The sequence below is a fragment of the Rissa tridactyla genome, chromosome 2 (genome assembly GCF_028500815.1).
Source record: "Rissa tridactyla isolate bRisTri1 chromosome 2, bRisTri1.patW.cur.20221130, whole genome shotgun sequence".
Lineage (NCBI taxonomy): Eukaryota > Metazoa > Chordata > Aves > Charadriiformes > Laridae > Rissa > Rissa tridactyla.
In genome coordinates this window covers 127,022,209-127,046,345 of record NC_071467.1, presented here as the reverse complement: position 1 = coordinate 127,046,345, position 24,137 = coordinate 127,022,209, and the positions used below count along the sequence as shown (strand labels likewise).

The 24,137-nt window shown below is 37.2% G+C and overlaps 1 protein-coding gene across 3 annotated transcripts in view; it reads right to left on the bottom strand.

Moving 5' to 3' along the window:
• Positions 1-24,137, bottom strand: part of ZNF385D (zinc finger protein 385D) — a 443,449-nt gene that overhangs the window by 68,823 nt on the left and 350,489 nt on the right. For all 3 annotated transcript variants that reach the window (XM_054189915.1, XM_054189916.1, XM_054189917.1), the window contains one exon: positions 643-805. In XM_054189915.1, coding sequence (XP_054045890.1) covers positions 643-805 — 163 coding nt within the window. The remainder of the gene's footprint in view (positions 1-642; positions 806-24,137) is intronic.

Sequence of the window (24,137 nt, the reverse complement as noted above, 5' to 3'; positions counted from 1 at the left end):
ACCAAACATTCACATAGATTTTATTTGCAAAGGAGTACCTTTTACCCATACAATAATTGAAAGGATACTATTTAAGTCTGAAGGCTCATTTAAGCAGAATAATCGGCATCAATAGCACTTACCTGATTGTGTGGAATAGAGGTTATACAGCTATTTTCCAGCTCAGAACCATGCAATAGCCATTTTAAAAAAATAATGCAATGTTTGAAATTTATGAAAATCAGGTTTTTACTAACAATGCTTTTGTAAGAGGCTTCTAGACACAAGTAGTGCAATTTGCTACATTGTTTGTGGTTAAAAGAAATGTGCCATATGTAATTATTCATAGAGAGACACTGCATATAGACTAGGAGGTTTAGATCACTTGATATGTAACAGTTTAGCCACTATAAAAATTAATCAGGTCACGAGTATTGCATTCTGTCCTAAAAGAATGACAAGCCTCTTTTCACTAAGAGAAATCGGTTACATGACTATCAGACTCTCAACCAGCCTACCGGAAGGACTAAAAGAAATCAATATTACACAGAGAAGATGGATCGGGCATGAATCAATGTGGCAAGCACGTAACCAAACAGACATGGAATTAAACAAGGAAAAAAAAACCAAAACAAACGAAACCAACAAAGATTGTCGCTTAACCTGTTTTGTCAGAGCTGGTATTGATGGTATTGGTAGTGATGGAAGTGAAGGTAGTCTTTGCGCTGTCCTTGGTAGTAACAGATTTCTGCTTATTTTTCATGGCTTCCAGTGCTTTGAGCTTCTTGGCATGTTTAGTGCCTTTGTAGTGGGCCGCAGCCTGGCTCTACAAAGGAGAACAAAATGAACCATGCAATCAGGCTCATTTCTAAACTGGCATTCTCTGTATTAGTACAAATACAGACTACCTTTCAATAACGGGTACCATTCACATTATCCAAGTAGGGACCAAACACAAAATTATATTTAGAATGATGCTTGGAAAACAATGGAAAAAATACTCAAGCAACCCCAATTCAGTAAATACAGTATATTACTGTACAACGGTATATTACTTTCAGACCAAAATAAGGTTGTTTTAGTCTACCATGCTACCATTAGTTTTTCTACCCAGACTTCTTTTGCTTTCGCCTAAAAAAAAGTGAATTCTCAGGCAACGGTGAGGAAGGCACTCTCCTCCCAGTAGCTTTGCACTTTTCCAGTTTCTGTTTCAAACTAGAGATTTTGTCAAAGCTTCCTTCAAAGAACAGTTTACTATTAACAGTGGTGTCAGGAACTTCTTAGCAAAGACTGACAGTAAAAAAAAAACAAACCAAAAAAACCCCAAACCAAACCCAAAGCCTAAACAAAAGAAGGCAAAACATAAAACACTCTCTTCAAAGCCCATCACCAAAGATTTAACTGAATGTGAGGCAGACATGCAATTAGCTGGCTTTCTTAAAAAAACCCGATTACTTTTGTCCACCTGCTACAAAAGGTAGTGTTTGAAATTTAAAGCCAGGCACATCCTTTCAAAGGAGAAATTTGCACAAATCTTGTCACAGTTCCAAATATATTTTGGCTACTTGATATCGTTAAGCTAAAATAGATTTGTATGTGCATTGCTATTAAGATTTATGTATTACACTGAAAGTATCTTTATTATTCTAAGAGAAAATACCAACTTTTCTTTACTCAATTTCTATTGCAAACATATTTTAAGAATACTATTTGAAGTATAAGACTAAACCTTATACAAAACCCACTGGAATTAGTATGCATATTCTTCAGAGTTTATTTCTTCTCTAATTGTTTAAACTCTTACAAGAAAGATAGTCTTCCAGTTAATAAGTTAACAACCTGAAAAATTCCTTATATTTTAACTGTTGAACTTCAAACTTTACTGAAAGCAATTCCTTTCTTACTTGAAAGAAAAATTATTAAGACTCTAGAAAAATAGTCAAAATAAACTACTACAGAATTGACCAAATGAAAAGCAACTATGCTGGGTCAGCCCAAGGACCCACAAAGGTCAGTATTTTGTTTCTGGCATGAAACAACAGCAGATATTTAGTACATAAAAGAAAGGGAAATGCTTTCTACTGTGGAATCAGAAGAAGAAAAAAAGGTGTATGTAATTTAGTGGCTACAGACTCAAAGGATCAAAGGGATAAAATGACATAGTCACTCGACTCACTAAACCACTTGTGCAGGTAGAATAATCCTGCATTACGTGTCATCTGTTAGTCGTTAGACTTTCATTTAATGTTATTTAATGTGATGAATTTTGGGTACAAAGGAAGTTCCAGTGAACATCACAATAAGAGCGTATATTAATTAATCTCGAGATTTATGACTTTCAGCTTTCATGAGAAGTCACGATTCCTTCCAGATGCCTGAGAATTGAGAAGCTCAAGGTGCCTAGGAAAGAAGTGAGAGACCTTGTCTAAACCAATAGACACATATGTGTGTATGTGTATACATGCATAGATATACACACATGCATATGCTCTTGTATATTGAGATGCATCATTCAGTTTGGTTGAAAAGCTAGTTTCTCTATACCTAAAATAATGTAAATATTATATTAGGTACCCTTATTGAAAGAACACTGGACAGTGAAGTTATTAATTAGAAACATCTTGAACAGAAACAGCACAATCATGCACCTTTTACAATTCCCAACACATAACATTGAGACATACTGTAAGCCAAATACAAACAGTCAAAAGATGTTAATTATTGTTAGACTGAAAGACCAGTGTCAAGTTACAATGATGCATTAAAAACGACATCATACAGTACATCCTCATGTCACTGTCACATCAACTATTTTTACACTTTCTAGTCAAATTTAATTATCAGTCACCTCCAGATTCTGACTGCACTTGTTTTCCCTAACTAATAGTGTCATTCTTCAGATATCAGAAAGGTAGTCAGAACATCATCCTTAATACTGAATTATGAATGTTGATATTTGTTTGATGCACAGCTCAACTTTCTTCACAGAATTGTTGTTGGAGCACCCCAGGCTTATGTCTCCTGCATCCATAGTTCTCATCCCTCCAAACTGTCACAACTACAGCTCCACAAACCTCAACTCAAGCAGAGTGTTGGATGCATAAGGAATATACAATGAGGGCCTATGTAGAAATTGGTGACCTTTTCAGTGTTCTGAAATACATGAATGAAACTGCAGCAAAGTTGAAACACAGTAGAAACACATTGCTCAAATTTACAATTACTCTGCTACTCAGAGTTGTCCATTACTCACTTCCCACAGAGCGCTGCCAGTTTACCCAGCCTCTACTTAAAAGAAGATCTTTATGCCTTTTTTATTTCAAAGTTTAAATCTCCATCCTCTGTGGGGACATGAAGCCATCTGAGCTTGTTTCAGTATAACCGTAGCTGGCACATTAATGGTTCTACGTGAGAGCAGACAGATTGCTCCTAAGCATTTAGCCAGCTCCAAATTAGCTTATGCTGAACTTTTACAACTGAACTGGAACCCTAAAAAAAATAAAATAATAAAAAAAAAAAGTCTGTCATTATCTTTCCTTGCAAGGGTAAGATGTAGGAAATGGAAAAATATCCAAAAATATCTTTTTCAGCACAGCAACATAAAATATGGTACCTCGCTGAATCATTTCTTGCAGCCATAAGAGAACTAAAATAATCCTAACTGCTTAAATGGCATTTACTTGTAGCTTATAAAACTCATTACCTAAATGGTATTTATTTGTAGGTTAAATACAAAAATAAGATAGATCATAAAATCCAATTATTCACAACTTTCATGCAGAATTAAGATATATATAGAGAGAGCAGAAGAGTGAAAGACAAGTTAGTCCTACTTTCTGCTGCCAACCATGATGCTTAACTGAGTTAAGCGACTGTACTCCTTCAGAAAGGTAAGAAGGGGTCTCCTTCTGGAACACTTCAGAGTTCAACAGTTGCAAAACCCAACAAGATAATAGATACGTATTTATCTATTACCTTACCAAGTTGTGCTCAGACAAGTTATGAGCAGAGGTTACAGGTCAAACTCTACATCTAGAGAAGCTGATGGGAATTGAGGGAGGATTTCCCTTTCCATGCTTTGTAAAGGGGTGCTGACTTCTATAATTGCTCATCTTGATGGAAGCCATCAAGAGCTTACTTTCTTCTTTCATCATAGTTTCTAAGTTTGCTTCTCACATTATAGTTTCCGTGTTTGACACATAGAATTAACCCTAGCACCATGAAGAAAAGTCATCGTCAGCTAATGTGTGACCCAGTCAGTGACGAAGCACGAGAAATATGTCAAATATTGCTGGTGCAACATTACAGTGAACTTTAAGAAACTACATCCATTGTTGAAAAAGATATCTAACAGGAAAGTAAAAGGTACGTTATTACTTCACATCTGAAGTTGAAAACTCAGGGATCCTTAACTAAATTTTGAGGGCTCTGATCCTGCAAATTACATGTAGACAAACTTTGGTCTATGAGAATTACTTCAAGGAAATGGTAAGATGTTTAAACAGGAAATCACTTTTCAATGTTATTTGTAATGAAGTCCTGCCTATTTGAGCAGTACAAGTCAGATTAAGCATCTCTTTTGCAAAGCAAATACTTTCCTTTGGTTCCACATACCTATCTTGAATAATTAGGAACTTTTCTAACCCTTACATTTTGTAACCTTCCCAAATTGTTAGAATATAAAAAATGCATTTGTCTATATAAACATTTATTGTATATATATGTTATAAACACAGACACACAGACATACCATAAAAGAATAAAAAATTCTATATGCAGGTGTGAGCAGTTAGAAATAACAGCCGTAGTGTCAAAACTCAGCTGTATTTTCTTTGCTTTAGTGCAATATTGTACCACAATTACCATAAGGATGTTATATTACCAAGCAAATTGCAATATGTAAAGTACGATGAGAAAGATGAAATATTTTAAACAATCCAGACAGTATTCTCTTACAATTGCCGTCAGCATATCTACATGGAAGTCTTCAAAATATGTTTGTCTGCCTGACTAATGTACTTGAGTGAATCATATGTCTTCTCACTTATGTTCTTTAGGCATCGGTCCAACAAAAACATTGTGCTTAATTTTGTGCATTAAGACAAAAAAGGGTCTCCTCCTATTCTCAGAGACTATTCAACTTAGCAGCTCTGCATCTTCTATCCTTTTCATATCTCTCCTGGCCCACCTCATATTATCAATCTTCTTACAGATTGTTTTCCTGCTTCAGTCATTCCTTCTAGGCAATACCTTCATAATAAAAGCCAGCTCAAAGGAAATAACTTCTTTTAAAAAAAGTGTAGTGAATACATTCCACTGATTCTTCCTCACAAAAATTCAATCCAACTATCCTGCATTATGTCTTTCTCATTTCACAATGCATTTTGAAAGATGTCCATTGTGGAGAGTACTCTGCTCCATGCTATCATCTGGCCAATTAGTAGCAAGGCTGCAGTCTGCCTGCACCTTTAGAAAGCCCCAAAAAAGGACTGATAGTGCTGAAAAGTCCCTTTTGTCTATCTGAGATTTCAGTAGATTGTATCATGTCTTTGTTTTTACCAGCTACTGGGTGCTACCATCACTTCTGCAGTTATTTCCAGTACAACAGTAGCAATTTTGGCTAATACATCAGCAACCGATGTCAGGATCCTCCAGAGTAAAAAACTCTAAAAGAAAAGAATGAGTTTCTTGGTTCAAACTAATACTCTCAGTGAGCTGGGCACACACAGAAAGCAATAATACACAACTGCATAAGCCAAGAGGGCTTCTGTCCTTGGTGAAGTCAGGGAAATTGTTCATGAGATGCCTATGCTACATATCGTCTTAATCTCTGAGTACAGAATATTTTCCTAAAGTTGGGCTGTCAATAAGTACTTCAAATACAATTTTACAGATGTTCTAAGCACACAAGAAAGTGATAAAAATCAAAAGACCTTTTCATTTTTGGAACAAGCATCGTATTTTTTCCTAATGACTCCAAAGCCTTGGCCAGTCAGTGATGACAGCGCTGCTCAGGGAAGGCTGCATTATGCGGCTGAGACATCTGTATTCTACCAGGTATGTGCTATTTACATAACCTGAGCTGATCTCTATATAACTTCTCCAGTATGTAAACTGGAGAAGTTTACAGAGAGAAAGTTAACAGCCTTGAGATGCCCAAGTTGGTTGGTTCTGCCTAGGGCAGGGTGTTTACCATGAGCCATGCCTGATAAAATGAGGATTGTACAGCCTTTTGCACTGAGACATATTTACTCTCTTTAGTAGGTAAGCTTTTATTTGAGGCTATTTTAAATTTTCAAAAATAATTTCTTACAAGACCTACTGTTCTGTTTGCCCAGTGAGTACACACAGGAAATTCGGGACTACTCACAAGTCCTATGCTTTCTGGAAGACAGAGGAATCCCATGGACTTCAGCAGAGCTTCACAGACTCACAGTACAAGATACAAACGAGGTAAGTACCTGTGCAAGCCTTTGCAGAATAGGAGATTAAGTGAAGATATATAATGTAATTTTTAAAGGTGATGTCAACACAATGACATATTTCATATTGAATAAGAAGAGTATCCTGATTTCTGCCTGATACGTACAAACTCAATCTGCAGTCAATTATAGTGCAGATAAATGTTGCCTGTCGTCATTTCTTCCTTCTGCTAAGCTTACCTTTATCTTCTGAATTGTGTCATTTCAATTTTTTGTGCACTCTATCATCAACACCATTCTGTAATACAGAGCCGGAGATCTAATTACATTATGCACTCAGATGTAACTGTGGTATAAAACACCAAGGACGTGTGTAATGTGACTTCTTTCAGATATACTCTGAGAGAAGGCTTTTGCCCCCTAAACTATGACTGATTAATTTGCCCCTTTCCCTAGAGCCAAATACACAATAACAGAGCAAGTACCAAAAATGACCTTTCTGTAGAAAAGAAAACATTTCTCCATTATTATGGCATAATAAAATAAATGTCCCAGCATGTTAATTCCCAGGTATTTAATTTTCTCTTTCCATGGAAAGAAAAACTTTCTGTTCCCTCTTCTCCTTCATAAAGCATTTATTAATAAACTCATAAATGTACCCTAGGACTCAAGGATCAGAGCAAATGGGTGCTTTTTGAGCTCACTAGCTCCTTTGCATTAATAAGGCTGCTCCATCCCACTCCCTGTGCTTGGGCTCCTTCCAAAGCCACTTATATAATGGCAAGAGACTGCACCTGGCAAGAGCCTGCAGCACATTGTGAGAGATTGGCACTGACCCCATTCTTATGGCAAAATCATCCATTCTATAGTAAAATCAAATATTTTCATTATGGAAAGGAGAAGCTATATTATCTTGGTGGGATGCACAAGGTCAAAATTTCCTACTAAATATCGCTTGTCCCATTACACAGTATCTTTAAGACCATACACCTGCGTGTACTGTAGGCTGCCATTGAGCAGCATTACCTGAAACTATCTGAGCAAGACACAAAAAACTGCCTAGATATAACACATTTCACACTGCATTCCAAGTAGAAATACACAGCATCAAAATAAATACACTGAAGGGAAGATAGCTCAAGTAATCATACCTGGCATTTTTCTTTTAAGGACACCAGTACTTCATGCAGCACAACAAAAGTTCATTGCATGTTGAAATTCAGTAAACAGAGTATTTGCTTTACTATCTATTTTACCCTTTTTATTGATAAGGCAGATATGTTTTAAACACATTTTGACAAGGTGATCAAGTTCTTGTCTCTGGAAGTTTTTACGTACATACTTCCATAGTAATAACGGTTGATTCTTGGGGAGCTCTTTTGAGAGCTGAAACGTGCTCTTTTGAAAACTGGTATAATCAATGAAATTAACATTTAATCTCATCTTTACTGTACTAATTGGCAGCATCATTTATTTTCCCCATGGTAAATCTTATTGTAGTCAGAGTTTCAAGAAATACTAAACTCTTTTGTTTTCTTTTTTCCTTCAGATTAACCAAGTGATTAATCTCAGATTTATTTTAGAATTAGATTGAAGGTTAACCTATACATCTGCTATGTGCTGTGCATATGATAAAATACACCATGCATTAACTCAATTTAATAAATATAACATATATGCTTCCAGCTTTGAATTTAGAACTGACATTTTTGGAACCGAGAACTTTAGCAACTGATATATGCCATTATAATTTTGTAGAAACGTACCCCAGCTTCTCTCCACTAGCAGTAGACATACCCACAGATCTTTTATTCATCGTGTTAATTAACACCTTTTGAATAATATGTCAATGATGGCAACCCTAAAAGTGGAAGCTGACACACAATCTATCTATGAAAAAACAAAGAAAATAAGCTCAAAATGGTTATGATTTACTTAATAATGAGTTTAATAATGTAAATGTAATTCAATGTTCAGGTTATACACAAACAATGTTTACTTAAAACCAACAGATGCTGTTGAGTTTAAAATAACTGCTTTAAAGACAGTAATTTTCTGAATAGTGTTGAAAAGTTCAGTCTTTTCTGGTGTCATCTGAAAAGGAATGACAGTGGTGGATATGTAGCCAACATCTTTTTGAATCTCAGTTTGTCACAATTCACAGCACCTAATGGAAGTCAAGGGTGTACACGTTTACCTACCTGCCCAGAGCCTCAGTTCATTTAGAAACTTTACACTGACTGAGCATAAAACACTTAATTCCCTCTACATCCAGCTTGTGAACTGATAACTAAAGAAAGTTGAGTGGGTGGGTTTAGTGTAGTTCATTTGAGTGTTTTCACCTGGTTTCTGTTGCCAAGGAAACCATTTTTGTCTGTTTACATTCATAATGGCAATCTCATTGAATTCTGAGTTTCAGGCTTTTTTGCCTGAATCAAAGCATCAGGGAAGAATAGTGGTAAGCGAGACAGGAAGATACTACAAGAAATTTTGCAGAAAACAGGAAAAGCTTAAAAAGTGCATGTTTAAATTTCTATTAATTCAGTACCATTTGAACCTTATATTTGAAATTATAAACAAGTTAATACAACTTGTATGTACAAAAACACAAAACAGAGTACATGGAGATATTTTCACTGTACTCTTATGCACAGTGTTAATACTTTCATTGGAATTACTGTTTTTAATACTACAATTATTAGAAGTTTTCCAAATTTCAAGTTCGTCTTTTGAGAAATGTTGGTTCAACTCTCTGATTCTTTTAGTCGAATATAGCTAAATAAATGTTTTATTTTGGATTTTCAATTTATACTTCAATAGTTATTTTAATATAAATCTTGCATGTGTCCTTTAGATCAGCTCCTACCCAGAAGAAGAAATTCAAAACCAACAAATCAGCAATGTAAATGCTCTTATTTCCTGATTTCAGGAAATTCGTGTTTTACATGGACTTCACTGTAGTTAGGTGCTTCCCAGGTTAAATCTCCAGCCTTCTTACAGAAGGCTGTAAGCATATGTAAAATGTTACTGTGAAAAGTTTTCCCAGCTGCACAAAGTTTGACAATTTAAGGCTAGGACTTCCAAGAGGAACCCAAGTCTTACAGGTGCAGAAATATCCATGGAGAGACAATGTGTTTTCTGGGAATAAAAGAATGGTCAGCCCACTAGCTCCTGGCTCATTTAGACAAATTTTGTATCTCTAAAAGAGCCCTATACCAGTGGTTTGCTTAAAAAGTTCTACTGTAGGTTTATCCACAGGATTTATCTCTTTGGGAGGAAATACATGTTACATGAAAAAGAGAGAGGAAGAAACAAAGTAAAATGAATAAACCCTATTTCCTACTTAAAAAAATAAATAAATTATGGTTTATATAAGAAAATAATATTAAAAAATAAATGCTTAAGTGGTGACAAAAACTAGTGGCATACCACGGATCCAAATTTGCCTTAGAAATTAGTTTTAGCTAAACAATTAGCCAAGAAGAAAATATTTTGACAAAAACATTCAAAATACCCAGAAGGAACAAATGTTTGTGAGATACAGGAAAACTTGAAGATCAGTCATTCTGCAATACAGTTATACTTATCCCTGTACATAATTTTGTTCCTTTTGCCTTCCTTTCATTCATTCTTGGGTGGCTCTGTGAACACATTCAGAGCCCCACTGAAGTCCACAAGATGCTTTGCATACATACAAGGCTTGCCAGCACACAAGTTCTACCAACTATTGCAGGGTCAGAGTCTTAGTACTTTGAATAACCTCCTTTAGATATACACATTGCACACGGATCTACTTGTGATGCAAGTTAGTTATAAAATCAATTGTTTCTTCTTAAAGTAATACATACGTGGATAGATTAAGTTGTTCCAAAAGTTGTACAAACTGAAAAACGGGGTTTATTTACTAACATAAGTAGGTTGTTGTGCTATCATCAGCACAGAACAGGCAAATATGTTTTCCAGTACAAAGCTGACAGGTCAGCATCTTTCACTCCTTTAAGCTCTCTGTTAGGTTCTGTGGAAGAAGCCATGGTTAGGGGTACAAAGCAGTACACAAAATTCAATAGGTATGTTCTGGCATTACTTACTGTTTACACTCCAGTTATATTTTGTCTCCTTCCTACAAACCTTTGTTTCCTCTACCTTGTGTTACACTGAAATCTGAAAATCTATTTTTTTTCCCATTGACCAAAACCAAATACTTAACTGAAGCTACAAGAAACTGGCTGCAATTCTACAAACCTTGCTGGATAAAAGTAGCCCCTCTGAAATCAACAAGACATATTATTCACGGAAGTGTTATAGGATCAGTGGCTAAGAGGTGCTCTATATTTCAAGTTCAGTCACATTGGATTTTACATTTCTCATCTCCTCTAGTCAAGCACCGGTTATCAGGTTCAAAGCTGAACAGCTATATGAAATTGTATGGTGTGTAATACAAAAAAGGTCAAAGTAGATAGGTATAAGAGCCATTTCTCCCTTTCTGATTTTAAAACCTAAGACATCATTTTAGATTTGTTTGGGCAGAGATAATTGAAAGAGTGAAATTTCCAAAAGCCAGCCTTGGCTGCAGCTCGAGCTGCAGTGAGATGGTAGTGTTCAAGATCCCTAGGACGGCGAGAGGGCACACAGTAAGCTCGCTACCCTGGACTTCAGGAGAGCAGGCTTTGGCCTCTTCAGGGATCTTCTTGGTAGGGTACCATGGAATAAAGCCCTGGAGGGAAGAGGGGCCCAAGAAGTCTGGCTAATATTCAAGGATCACCTCCTCCAAGCTCAGGAGTGATGCACTCCAACAAAGGGGAAGTCAGGCAAAAACACCAGGAGGCCTGCATGGATGAACAAGGAGCTCCAGGACAATCTCAAAACAGAAAAAGGAAGCCTACAGAGGGCGGAAGGAATGACAGGTAGCCTGGGAGAAATACAGACAAATTGCCCGAGCAGCCAGGAATCAGTTTAGGAAAGCTGAAGCCCAGATAGATTTAAATCTAACCAGGGGTGTCAAGAGCAAAAAAAAAAGTTTCTGTAGGTATGCTGGTGACAAAAGGAAGACTAGGGGAAATGTTGGCCATCTCTGGAAGGAAACTGGAGACCTGGACACCCAGGACATAGATAAGGCTGAAGTACTCAATAACTTTTTTGCCTCGGTCTTCACCAGCAAGGGCTCCAGCCACACTGCCCAAGTCACAGAAGGCAAAGGCAGGGATTGGGAGAATATGGAACTGCCCACTGTAGGAGAAGACCAGGTTTGAGACCATCTAAGGTGTGCACCTAAAGGTGCACAAGTCCATGAGACCCGATGAGATATGAGTCCTGAGGGAACTGATAGTTGAAGTTGCCAAGCCACTATCCATGACATTTGAGAAGTCGTGGCAGGTCAGTGAAGTTCCCATTGACTGGAAAAGGGGAAACGTAACCCCCTTTTTAAAAAAGGGCAAAAAAGAAGACCCAGGGAACTACAGGCTAGTCAGTCACTTCTGTGCCCAGCAAGATCATGGAGCAGATCCTCCTGGAAACTGTGCTACGGCACATGGAAAATAAGGTGACTGGTGACAGCCAACATTGCTTCACCAAAGGCAAATCATGCCTGACAAATTTGGTGGCCTTCTATGACCGCATTAAAGCGTTGGTGGATAAGGGAAGAGCAACTGACGTCATCTACCTGGACTTGTGCAAAGCATTTGACACTGTCTCACATGACATGCTTCCCTCTAAATTGAAGAGACATGGATTTGGCAGATGGACCATGCGGTGGATAAAGAATTGGCTGGATGGCCACACTTAAAGAGTTGCAGTCAATGGCTTGATGTCCAAGTTGCAACCAGTGATGAGTGGTGTTCCTCAGGGGTCGTTACTGGGACCAGTGCTTGCAACTCTAACCATTCTATGATTCTGTGTATAAATGTATACTCTTCTTAAACGACACAGTGAAGCCCCTTTCAAAGTTTTGTATTGAGACGTAAATTCAGAACAAAGCATTCCTCTCTAAGCTGATGAAGAAAATGCAAGTTTGCACATAGCATTCGTGGTAAAAAGGATCTCATGAAAAAGTCTGCACATGGGACATGCAAATACGGCACAATGAAATGAAGAAGGGCTAAGGAAAAGCCAACATGTCTACCCTGCTCCCTCAAAATTACTTCCGGAAAACTCGTTTCTGTAAAATGTTGTAAAGATTTATGAATCCTCTTTGAATAAAATGAAAATGAGAATCTTTAACTTCAGCTCCAATGATGAACTGAAATTGTGAAAAGCTCTCAGTTTACACCTATGATGTCTCAACGCTGTGATAATTCTCAGGATGCCCCAGTATGCTTTGCAGCACCCCAAACTTATGTGATGGAGGACATCCTACTGAAAACTTCTCACTAAATGAAGACAGAACTCTCACTAAGGGAATCTCCTAGTAGGTTTCTAAGCTGATGTCATATATTTGGGGTGTATGGACAGTTTGACACTGATATGGACACAATGACCTTCAGGATGCTTTCTGGAGTTCAACCATCACTAAGTACTAGTGAAGCAGCAATATGGGACAGCTATGCTTTTTATGGTCATATAATTATGACTTTTAAAACTGAATCCTAAAAAAATTTTCTTTAATATAGTATGCTTAACACTACTATTAAATTGCATAAACCAGTAAGTTCTTTTTCCCTTGGGTATGTATTAACAATTTACTTTTTGCAGACAAGTGCACAAATATGATTAGCTTGTGCAAATTGCTCCCTATTCTGTTACTGGTAAGTAATTTTTATATTATTGCACTGTAAACAGATGCTATTTTCCACTACATATTCAGCAGTAATGAGCTAATTCAATGTCTTAAAAATAACAAAAGATCTTCAAGAATGAGCTATTTGCTTCAATAGTCCAAGCTCCATTGAAATCTACATCGAAATCACCCATGATAAGAAGTTAGCAAATTACTCTAGAAGCCCTGTTGCAAAAGAACTTTCTTTAGTTCATTTATTCAAATGGGTTCTGCTACCTTCCTAACACACGTATTATTGATCAACTTCTTGCATATTGATTTGGAAATTATTTTTTGAGTGTAGCTAATATACTTCATTACTTTTTGCATAACCTCCCCGGCATTTTGGCAGGAGCTTTACAAATGTTTCAGTATTCACTCCTATGAATTCATTATACACCAAAATCTAGAAACAAGGAACCATGCTGTTTTCATTGCCCTTTGGAAATTGCAAGGACCTCCTTGCTGAGAGGAAAAAAAAAAAAAGATAGCAAGCATGTTAAGTTTAGATTGTATGAGTGAAATCCTGGTGCCACTTAAGTCAACAGAAATGTTGACATTTATTTCACCCTGGACTGGCGATTGAAAGCAAGTGTGATGCTCCACCTGGACCCAGTGGAAAGAATTTAAAGATGGATGGACAGCCTTTGACTGAGCCAACAAAACAAAATACACAGCATCACAGAAACACATCATTTCAGCAAAAAAAGCCATGCTTTCACCACAAAAATGTGTTATATGCAACTTGGAATATGCTATTTGTCTACCCTCACTACAGTATTTGTTTGGGTAACTACATCATCTTGGTTGGTGCTAGGTACTCATACTCAACTGCTACTGGTATGTCACATATACATACACTCTACAAAATACTGGCAAAATGAAAATTGAGAACAACCAACACAATTTTACTCAAATGGAACGGACTTGGGTTTTTTCTCTGCTCTGTGTTTACCAGTTTCTACTTAACACTGCTAGAGACAACCACACCATTTGAGTGATCTGCACAAGAATATTTTCCAGTTTCTTTTTTATTACAGCAAACCTGCTTGTGAAAGGGGTGTGTGTGTATATGGCTACACACACACCACAGGCAACCTGTCATCTCACCAAAAATATTATATTAAATGGAAAGGTTTCCAGTTTTGAGTACAGTTGATATATATATCCAGCAGACATCCAGCTATAAAGCTAACAAAGACTCTCACATTTTTGTCAGAGAGATATAATCCGTTGTCCTGCTTTTTTTACTGGGTTGCAAATAATCTGTGCAGCAGTTTATGGACAGATATAAAGCCACAGTATGTATCAGAAACACTACATAATGATACTTAGGGGATAAAACATCAGAAGAAGGCAGATAACCCTTAGAACCCTCAGTCTCAACAGAATCTGTGTGACTCTCTTTCCATTTTAGAGTAATTTCTTATTTCTGATCCTGGAGCCAAATTACATCCGAGTCCATCACATAATAAAAATGCAACAAAAATGTAATAAAAATAAATAGAATAACTAAATTTATCTCCCAAATACAGTGCTTTACACTAGAAATTGTTTCAATAATGACAGTTATTCCAACATGAATGAACCTTAGACAGACCAAAAAGCCATGGACCCTACCTTAAAAGAACGTTAAGGGTGCAAGTTCAAACAATGGATAAGGAAGGGTAATAGAAGACAGCAGACGGTGTGATTGTACTTGCAGGTGTAGGTGGCTATGATCTATCAAGATTATGATAAATATTGTCAGTGAGTCACGTAAGTCTCCTGAGAAGAACTGTTAACTCTCCTACGGGATTTTCCTGGCTTTCAGAGTTCATGATGGCCCTAATGGATGTCACCCCTGTGCCTGTATATGCCATTCTCCTCAGAGCCTCGTGAGGCCCCCACTCCCAGCTCTGGCTGAAGTGCTCCTGTGTGCCACCTACTCTGCCAGCCAAACCATAAACTGGATAGATGATCACCACTTAATGATGCACACATTTACCGAGCAATAAGAACTTTGAACTGTACAGCACTGTGACTGCACCTCGAAGGGGTGAGAGTAGGATCTCAGGTACTACCCACAGCCTTATTGATGACAGTGAACTTTGAGAGGTCACGTTCTCCAAATGAGATCCCAAAGGCCATCAGGACAGATGTACAAATGTCAGGTGTGGTGTGTGACAACTGACAGCTTGCAAGTTTGTTGCAAAGCCATTGACTGAGGAACAGAATAACTAGGCCAAGCTCAGGACAACTCGCTTTAGAACCCAGAGTCCTGTCAAGTGCAGACAAGATTCAACTTCTAATGCTTTCCAATACTTTCTCTTTATAGAGGGTTGAGGCTTTAATCTTTAATTCAGTCCTTCTTCAGCTTCACCTTACAGATAACAGTTTCAGCCTCAACGTTTTTGCCCTTCAGTCTCCTAAAAAATACATTTTATTGCCTTCCAAATACAAACCAGATATTTACTTCCAGCTGAGAGTTTTAAGATGTATTAGCACATTCAGGCTTACACACAGTAAATCTAACAGGTTCCTTCAGGCAGAAAACTGGCTAGGAATATAATTAGGAGCTTGCAGGCTAAGCCAAATGGTTTACTAGTCCAAATATGGTAGGAGGACAAACGGTTGTCTGCTAATGATGGATTAAATCTATAGCCGAACCATTTATTCAGTCAAGTGCAAACACGCCTTTCAGTCAGTCAAATATAAGTCTATGACTTCTGCAAGTTCAGGAATATGGGTCTAAAACCCCCTGATGTTTTATAGGAGAGAGCCCCTGCCTTCTTTACCTGATCAGACAGACCACATCATAGCATAGGCCCTGGTGGCCTTTTGACTGCACAGCTTATTACCACAGGCGCCAGCAACCACAGGAGCCAGCAACAGAATTTGTTGTCTATGTCAATCTTTGCTCCACATGGCTGTACAGTCCCCTCTCCTTCTCCTCATTTAAACCAGTCACATCTCAAAAAAGGGGCAGAGTCCGCTACTGTTCATTGAACGAACAGAAATTAAGGATGACCTTACCACACAAAATTGGCAGCTTTAATAAGTCGTTGTTTAATATGTAGTTTTTTACAGTGCAAGAATTTCACAAAATTACTTGACAGTTGTTAATGATAAGATCATCATCCTGTTGATTTATCTTTCGTGGCGCTGACAAAAGATAATTATGACAATTACATTTCTCCCCAGCCAAAAGGGCCTCAAGGGCCAACCCATCACTTATCAGTTTGAAAATGCACCTTTGCACACACCAGAACAGCTTGCAGTGAAATACTAAAGGCCCCCACCTTGTCCTAAATGCAATTCATGTTTCCATAAACAGCATACTGAAACGTTTTGAGCCTCTGTTAGCCCCCCAACCAAGCAAAATCCTGCCTTCTCACCTACAGTTCAAACCCACCAGTTTGTTATGAGTACAACTGCTCGATTAAAAATGCCTATTTAATATTGGTGGGACCTCTTTTTATAGAAAAAAAATGAGTCACGCCTGCAAAACACACAGATTCTTGTGACTGCAACAACAAAAAATTTCAACACTTGAATTAAAATTCATAGTCCAATTACTGCAAGTGGCTATACCTCCTCACTATGAATCAATCTCTTACTGCTCTGTTACCTGTTTCATGTCAGGAACAGCCATAATAAATCACCAAGCTGATTTCATGAGGACATTGGTGAGGGCGGAGGGCAGCATATTGAAGAGAAAAGTAGGTAAATATTTTTGGTCTTCATTTTCCTGTTCAGGGAATACGGAAATCAGCATCTTTTGGATATAAGTAGATTTTCTGAGAGAGATAACACGTAATCTCTGTTAATTTTAAAAATCCAATTGTAAAGCAGCTACCCATTTAAACTATTCTAGAAGCTCTTCTGTCATTATTTCTTGCCACAAATACCCAATCTTCAAGCCTTTCTACTCTCTGAACTTGGACACACTCTCATTGGAATGACTTCTCCTTTGCTTTCAACCAATATCTTTATCATCATTCAGCACGAATAGCTCCCGGATGGCTCTAATTTTTCTCCTACTGTTTACTCTGCCACCTGAAATTTTCCATTTCTCAAATCACCTCTTTTCTCTCCCTATATCCCAAATGTTAATCATGAACTATGACAGACTCAGACCCTCCTTTCTTTCCACATATTGATCTTCTACTCTGCAATATCACAGCTGTTATTCAATATTATTTGTCTCGTCTCTTACATAGCTCCTTCTCCCACTTGCGTGCCTTATAACAACACACCTACACTCCAACCATTTATTCCATAAACTACAAATTCTGAAAATAAACTTATTCACCCTCAGACATTTTTTACAGGCTTGACTTCAACTGTTCCAACATGTTACCTAGTTATTTAGTATCTCTCTCTTTCAAGAAAACTGAAAAATGAGTTTCAGAAAGTATTTTTCCCTTAATTTGTTTGACCATCCCCTGCTGCTCTCCCTACCTTATATTCTGGTTTCATTTCTGATTTATTAGAAAATAAGCTCTCTAGAGAAAAGATCTCATCTGCCACATCTGTAAAGCACTGTATACTGAATAGATATTTAGCTGTAGGCTCCTTGTATAAATGAGCTGTAGTATTCTTCAGGTTCTAAGTAAATTACGGATTAAACAGCACCTCTGCTATTTTTAAGATCATAATTGCAGAATTATTCAGACCATACCAATAACACGTTTCCTGAGAAATTATTTCCAGTGTATGATTAATGGCTGTTTATCTAAATCAATGGACACTCAGCAAGAAACATGACAAAAATGCTGAGCCCTCTTGGGACCCTGCCTTTGGTTGTGACTGAAGTAGCATGGACTGGTGTCTGCAACTAAACAGTGATCACAGCCACAACTGAATATTCATCCTTAAAATGGTTATAAGTGATAGGAAAATCAGTTAATAAAGTCATCAGAACAAAAGCCTACTTTTTCTTAGTGCTAACTTTTTCAAAAGATTGATTTGCCCTTGATTAATTTCACTCATTTTCTATGGGATTTACTGAGAGATTAAACCAATTCAGAACTAGCTTTCGTAGTTTAGGCGAGATCCTTTTCAACAAGGAATTTTGCTTTTGATCATTAGGCTGCCAGTGCTGGCAATTCAAAGGCCGTGCAGCACCTGGAAAATTCACACAAAATTCAGCTTTCTACCACCAGAAACTATACTTCTTTTCCACCTCTAAACACCAGAGATGGTCACACACACCCATGATAACTCTGCATTGGTTTTCTCTCATGATGTGAGTCCAAGAAATCATCTTTCTCATCTTATTAGCCTAGACAATATTGCATCAAATTTCTTTCAAGTGTGAAATGCACATCTTCCACTCCATAGGAACTTCTCTTCCTTTACAATTCCTTCTATTAATGCAGAACATACATGATAAAAAATTAGATCCTTCTTGGAAGGATGACAGAACTTGTACCTTAGGTTGAAATATGTCTTAAGTACAGAATCCCTGCTTGGGCAAATGCAATCATCCCTACAAGACAGAAATGACCACTAATACAACCAATCTATTTTAGCCAAGAGTCTGTACCAGAACCCTTTTCTTGTCACTGCAGTCCCCACTCCTTGATGAATGTCATTGCATCTCCTCCTGTCTTCTCCTGAATATCTGTTCTGTCCTTACCTCTTGCCAATTGTTTTGGTGGCAGCACCACCTCCAACAGCACTAATTTAGCACAGGACAAGCTAAGAAGCCTACAAAGATTGCACCGTTTTCTCTGCATCTCATGTCCTGTTGGCTTGCCATGCTAGTAAGGCTTGTCTTACCCATTGAGACGTGGGTCTCAGACTTTAGAAGAACAGTCAACTTGGTGCTGCACCCTTTTTGGTGCTTTTTATTAAAAATTCTTCCATCCTGTAACTACATGATATACATTTTCTTAGCTCTTCCGTGAAGCAAGTTTCATTCCTACAGCCTTTTCAGGCACTAAAGAGATACAAATTAGTCATGTAAAATAATATTAGGAAAAAAATAATTCTTAGCCACTGGGAATTATACAGAATAAAACACTGTTAAATGCAGTAAAAATTTTCATTCCTCCAGTGTCCAAGGTGTTAATTATTTCCATACGCTCCATGTTTTCTGAGATCTTCAGATACTGTTACTCACTTATTGCTGCTTCTCAGAATGTGCTTACCTTAGAAATCAACTTTATCATAACTGTTTATCAGTACTCAAGATTCTGGTATGAAAATCACGTTACAGAATAAATTGACAAGCAATGACAGGTACCTTGTGGCAAGCTATTTGACTAGAATTGGATTAGTGAAGAACCATCAAATATCTCTATTCAATAACAAAAGAAAATTTTCTGTTAGGTAATTACAATAAGAAGTGGTGAGAGTCTTTGGGAAGGTAATGCAGATTGGTGTACCCTGTAAAATAAAAATCATGCAATATGCTCACATTAATTACTAAACCATAAAAATAAACAGGTTGTCACTTTGGAAGAACAACTTCTATACAAGTGATGAAGTTCTGTATTTGGCAAACAAGGTATTCAAGCAGACAGAACATAAGGGGTGAGCCTGTTTGAGTGATTACTTGATTTGCAATTTAGTGCTTTTATCATCAATTTAAGACGAAACAAAACAAAACATCTGAGCAAATATCCCATAGTTTTTAAATTACTGCATATATCATTGGCCTATTAAATTATGACATTTGGACATGTTTTGTATTGGCTGTGTAGACTGAGGTGAGAGATAATAATGCTGAAGTGCCTGCATCTAATGAAAACATAACACCTTCTCTTTGGTGGCATGGCTCATTGCAAAAAGCAATATATCACTGTCCTGAAAATGACCAGCAGGAATAGGAAAATTAAACCTTTTATGTAAAAACATGATTGCTAATCAAATCTTTATTACCCCATACTCTCACATTCTACTTTCTTCTCATTTACACTTCATCCTGTAGCCCTTGAAGTATCAGGTTTACAGTCTTCTTATATGTTGTGCTTTTTTGATATTGTGAAAGGATAAACTTGTGACAATGACAACATAAAAGATAGCTAAAATATAAAAGTGACTGTGGGAGGAAAAAGAACGGTACAATTAAACTACATCTGGTTATTCGGACAGCTAATTAAAAGTCGTGCTTAAGTTATTAGCAAAATTTACAGTATGTACTCAAGCTGAAGTTTCATCATTCTTGTGAAAACTGAAAAATACCTTTATCACAAGGAAGGAAAAATGCTTGGCTTTAGATATATAAAATGCCACTATTTTCAGAAGTGTGTTATTCAGTAATGATCACAATATAAGGCATATTTCTTTAAAGAAAGAAAAGATGCTTTTAATTTTTAATGATTTCATTGCTATTAAGTTTGTAACACAGCCACTTCATACAAATTGAATACTAAAGATAAATATTACCCTAGCCAATTATCTGATTAAAAGCTAACAAAATAGCTTTTGCAAAAATTCTGGGCTAGCATATACTGGGTTCCTCCTATTGAAGTACAACATAACCATATAATTTTTAATTTATATAGTGATAATTATTGCAATATTTGTACAATGAAGTGAAAAAGTTACAACATAAGATGTTATTTGAAATGGAAAAGCATTCTTCTTCTAATCATGTAGGAAAAGATCAACTGAACTTATTTTTGTCAAAGAAATAATAAAATCAAAGCAAGCACTGACAATTGCAACAAGACTCTAAATGTAAATTAAAATACTTCAGACAAAAGCCTTGAAGGCAAGTGATTCTCCCATCGAGGGATGATTTTCACTTGTCTCCAGGTGTAACATTATGTGCACTGATGGGCTGATCAACAGAACAGAACTTCTCCCCAGCTGTAATCAGGAGTGATTGACGGTTGGGACAAAAAAGTTGATTATCATGACAAGTCCACTGATGCAGAGAAAATAGGCTATGCTGAGGAAAGGATAAAACCTGTTCAGAAACCACCTTCTAAAATCTCCTTTCTAAAGAATAAAAAGAAACATTTATGCCCATCCAAAAAGAGCTAACATAAACGAATTCAGTACGTTTACTATGCATCTCTATCTACAGTTATTCCACCACAATACAATGAGACCTATATAAACCCCAAACAGAATAAACCCCTGTATTTTTAAAATCACAGTTTGAGATCAAGTCATCAAACAATTATATATATGGGAGTACCTCTATGGTCTGCCAGCGGAGCATTGCCTCGGTTTAAATACGTGTTTTGAATTCATAATCACGCTTTTAAAGGCCACGGGGGAGTCAGGTGTAAGTGCCATATTGGATTCTTTCCTGAAAAGAAGTCAGTCCCCTTTGGCCATTTTAAACCTTTAAAGACTTCATTTTCAATTGAGATTAAAAAAGAAAATGCACATGAGTGGGGGCAATACACCCTCAAAGGTATAGTTCAAATAGGTGCTTTTTTATTCCAATATAAAGCTTTTAAAAGTAGATACTGGGTTGCACTTCCACTCCTTCAGAGGATCAGACTCCCAGCTGTTAGCTGTGATGTGAGTAAGTACACGGAATAGCAATATCTCCAGAGACTGTAAAAGACATGTGAGGAGTCATAAAAGAACCAAGAAGCTGAAAAAGTCAGGCCTGGAGGTTCTGAAGTGGAATTTGTTTACATCAGGGGCAGTTACGTTTAACAGTAATTTTCACAAAAGAAAACATTATGTTTTGTACAAGAGGTGGCTGCACAGATACAGTGAAGAAGAATATATCAAAGGTACCCCAGGGAGTACAATTTTACTGACCATAAAGAGAAAAAAAAAAAAAAAGTGTCCAGAGATCATTTGAAAAGATTTTATGGCTGTTGGAATAGGGTATAATCAACCAAAGCCAAGTAAAAGAGCAACTTTACTTTTAATGCATTTTTAGAATAAATTAGGATTAGGGTTTTTTTTTTTTTGAGAAAAAATACACTGTACATCATTTGACTCATTTTGATGGAGATCTTGCTACATCACATAAAACGCCACATTTTCGTCACTATCTGCTCTTTCTGTGGACCAGACTTTGACATATATCCCTGCCTGTTTATCTTCTCCCAGTTCTGCTTTATGTCCTTATCAGTGCCTAAGAAAGTGAGCCAGGAGGAGTCACTGATTGGTGACTGAAAGCAGACAATATTTTTCTGTTTTTATAGTCACATTTGTTACCTGCACCTATTATTAATAATCCAGAATCTCAGATTCTCTACTGCATAAATTCTTATTTTTTAAAATAAATTTATAAGGAAGAAGTTACCACAGACCAAGCAAAGCTAGATGAAGATTGCACAGCAAAGAGTTTACAATTTATCTTTCCTTTTAGGTGATGACTCGCTTATGGAAAGTGGTTTCTGTAAAGAGTCCCCATCACCGTCGTTCATAAATTTCAGTTGTTTATTAGAGTTGACTGATTTACTTCCCACGTTGACTGAGGAAGCTGACAGGAAAAAATGTCTCAAACACAAATAAGTGTTTGGCAAGAAGTGATAAAGCAGAGGTTTCTCTCCTTGCAGTTGAAATGGGCAGTATTTTCCATGAATGGAACACGAGAGAACTGGAAGAGCGAATTCTTTCTTCCCACGCCCCACCCCCGGCCCCTTTACACTGTCTGTATTTTTCCCTGTCTTACCAATACCAAATGGTATTTTTCAATATACAGTTCAAAAATACTAACTAAGCGTTGTCTTCATTCCCGCAATTCCAGCCACAGACTTCAAAGAAACTCCAATTAGCCAATACTTACCCAACTTTAGCATTTAAATTTAATTCTCATGTTCCCCCAACTCTTCACCAGGCACAAAATCTTTCTGACATTATTGTAACCTTAGGAATGTAGCTACAGGACCCGATTCATTAAAACCACTGGAAATAAATATGTAATTTGCCTGGAAGTTATCTTAGTGACTGACAGATAATCCACATTAAGCACTCTCCTGACACTGAAAGGAGATTTTGGAAAATTTATGGCCTATCAGACCATTTAGGTCTGCTTTCCGCCCACCAATATCATGTTTTCTGGTACATTCTTATATTCTAATTTAATAATTTCCGAGAGAAGGAAAATTTCTGACAGTAACAAGCATAGATGTGTTTAAACACAGGAGGGAGGTTACATTTATTTCAGACTTTCTCTCTTATTAATTACTCTCACCTCTGCCTTTCTCTGCTTCTTCTTCTGCTCTTTGCAGTTCTGAAATCATCTACGCCCAAGCAGAAGTTAAAAGTTGGGCCCAAAAGGGCAAATACTGCAACCATTCACTTTGGTGCCAGAAGCAGAAACCTTTTAAACCAATTTGTCTCCATATTCCACAGCCAGAATACTGGTCATTAATCTTCTGCAAATTATAAATGGGACTATCAGAGAGAGCCATTGCCTATTCACAGACCATTTCTAGCAAACTCAAGTAATTTTCAAGAGATGTCAAACCTTCTGCACAATTGGCTTGCTTTATCAGAAAAAGTGAGTGCTTTGAAAATGAAATAACCTGGTAGGATGAGCAGAGGTAGGAAGCAAGAGTTGACAAAGGTGAATAAAAACAAGTCTGGTTTGCATAATTTTTTTAAGTCCTAACACAGCAACAACTGCTGATAAGCTGAATGTTTTAATCCCTCCAGGATCGTGTTCTTATACTGACTGTGGTGTTCAGTTGATGCAGATGTTAGACATTTCTCCATAACCTCTGCTTGTGCAGGGACCAGGTAGCTGGGAAGCATTAGACTTTGCTTGCTCCTGGATTTACGGAACAGAATCATTTAGGTTGAAAAAGACCCTTAAGATTGAGTCCAACTGTTAACCTAACGCTACCAAGTGTTAGGTTACCACTAACTAACCCATGTCCCTGAGCGCCATATCTACACATCTTTTAAATACCTCTAGTGATGGTGACTCAACCACTTTCCTGGGCAGCCTGTTCCCATGGTTGATTTAGACACTCTCTCTTCAACTACCACTGCTGAACGTGGCCGGAGAGTGAATTTTTAGAATAAATTGTGAATGCAGTGGACACCAAGGCACTCAATCTCTCTCCAAA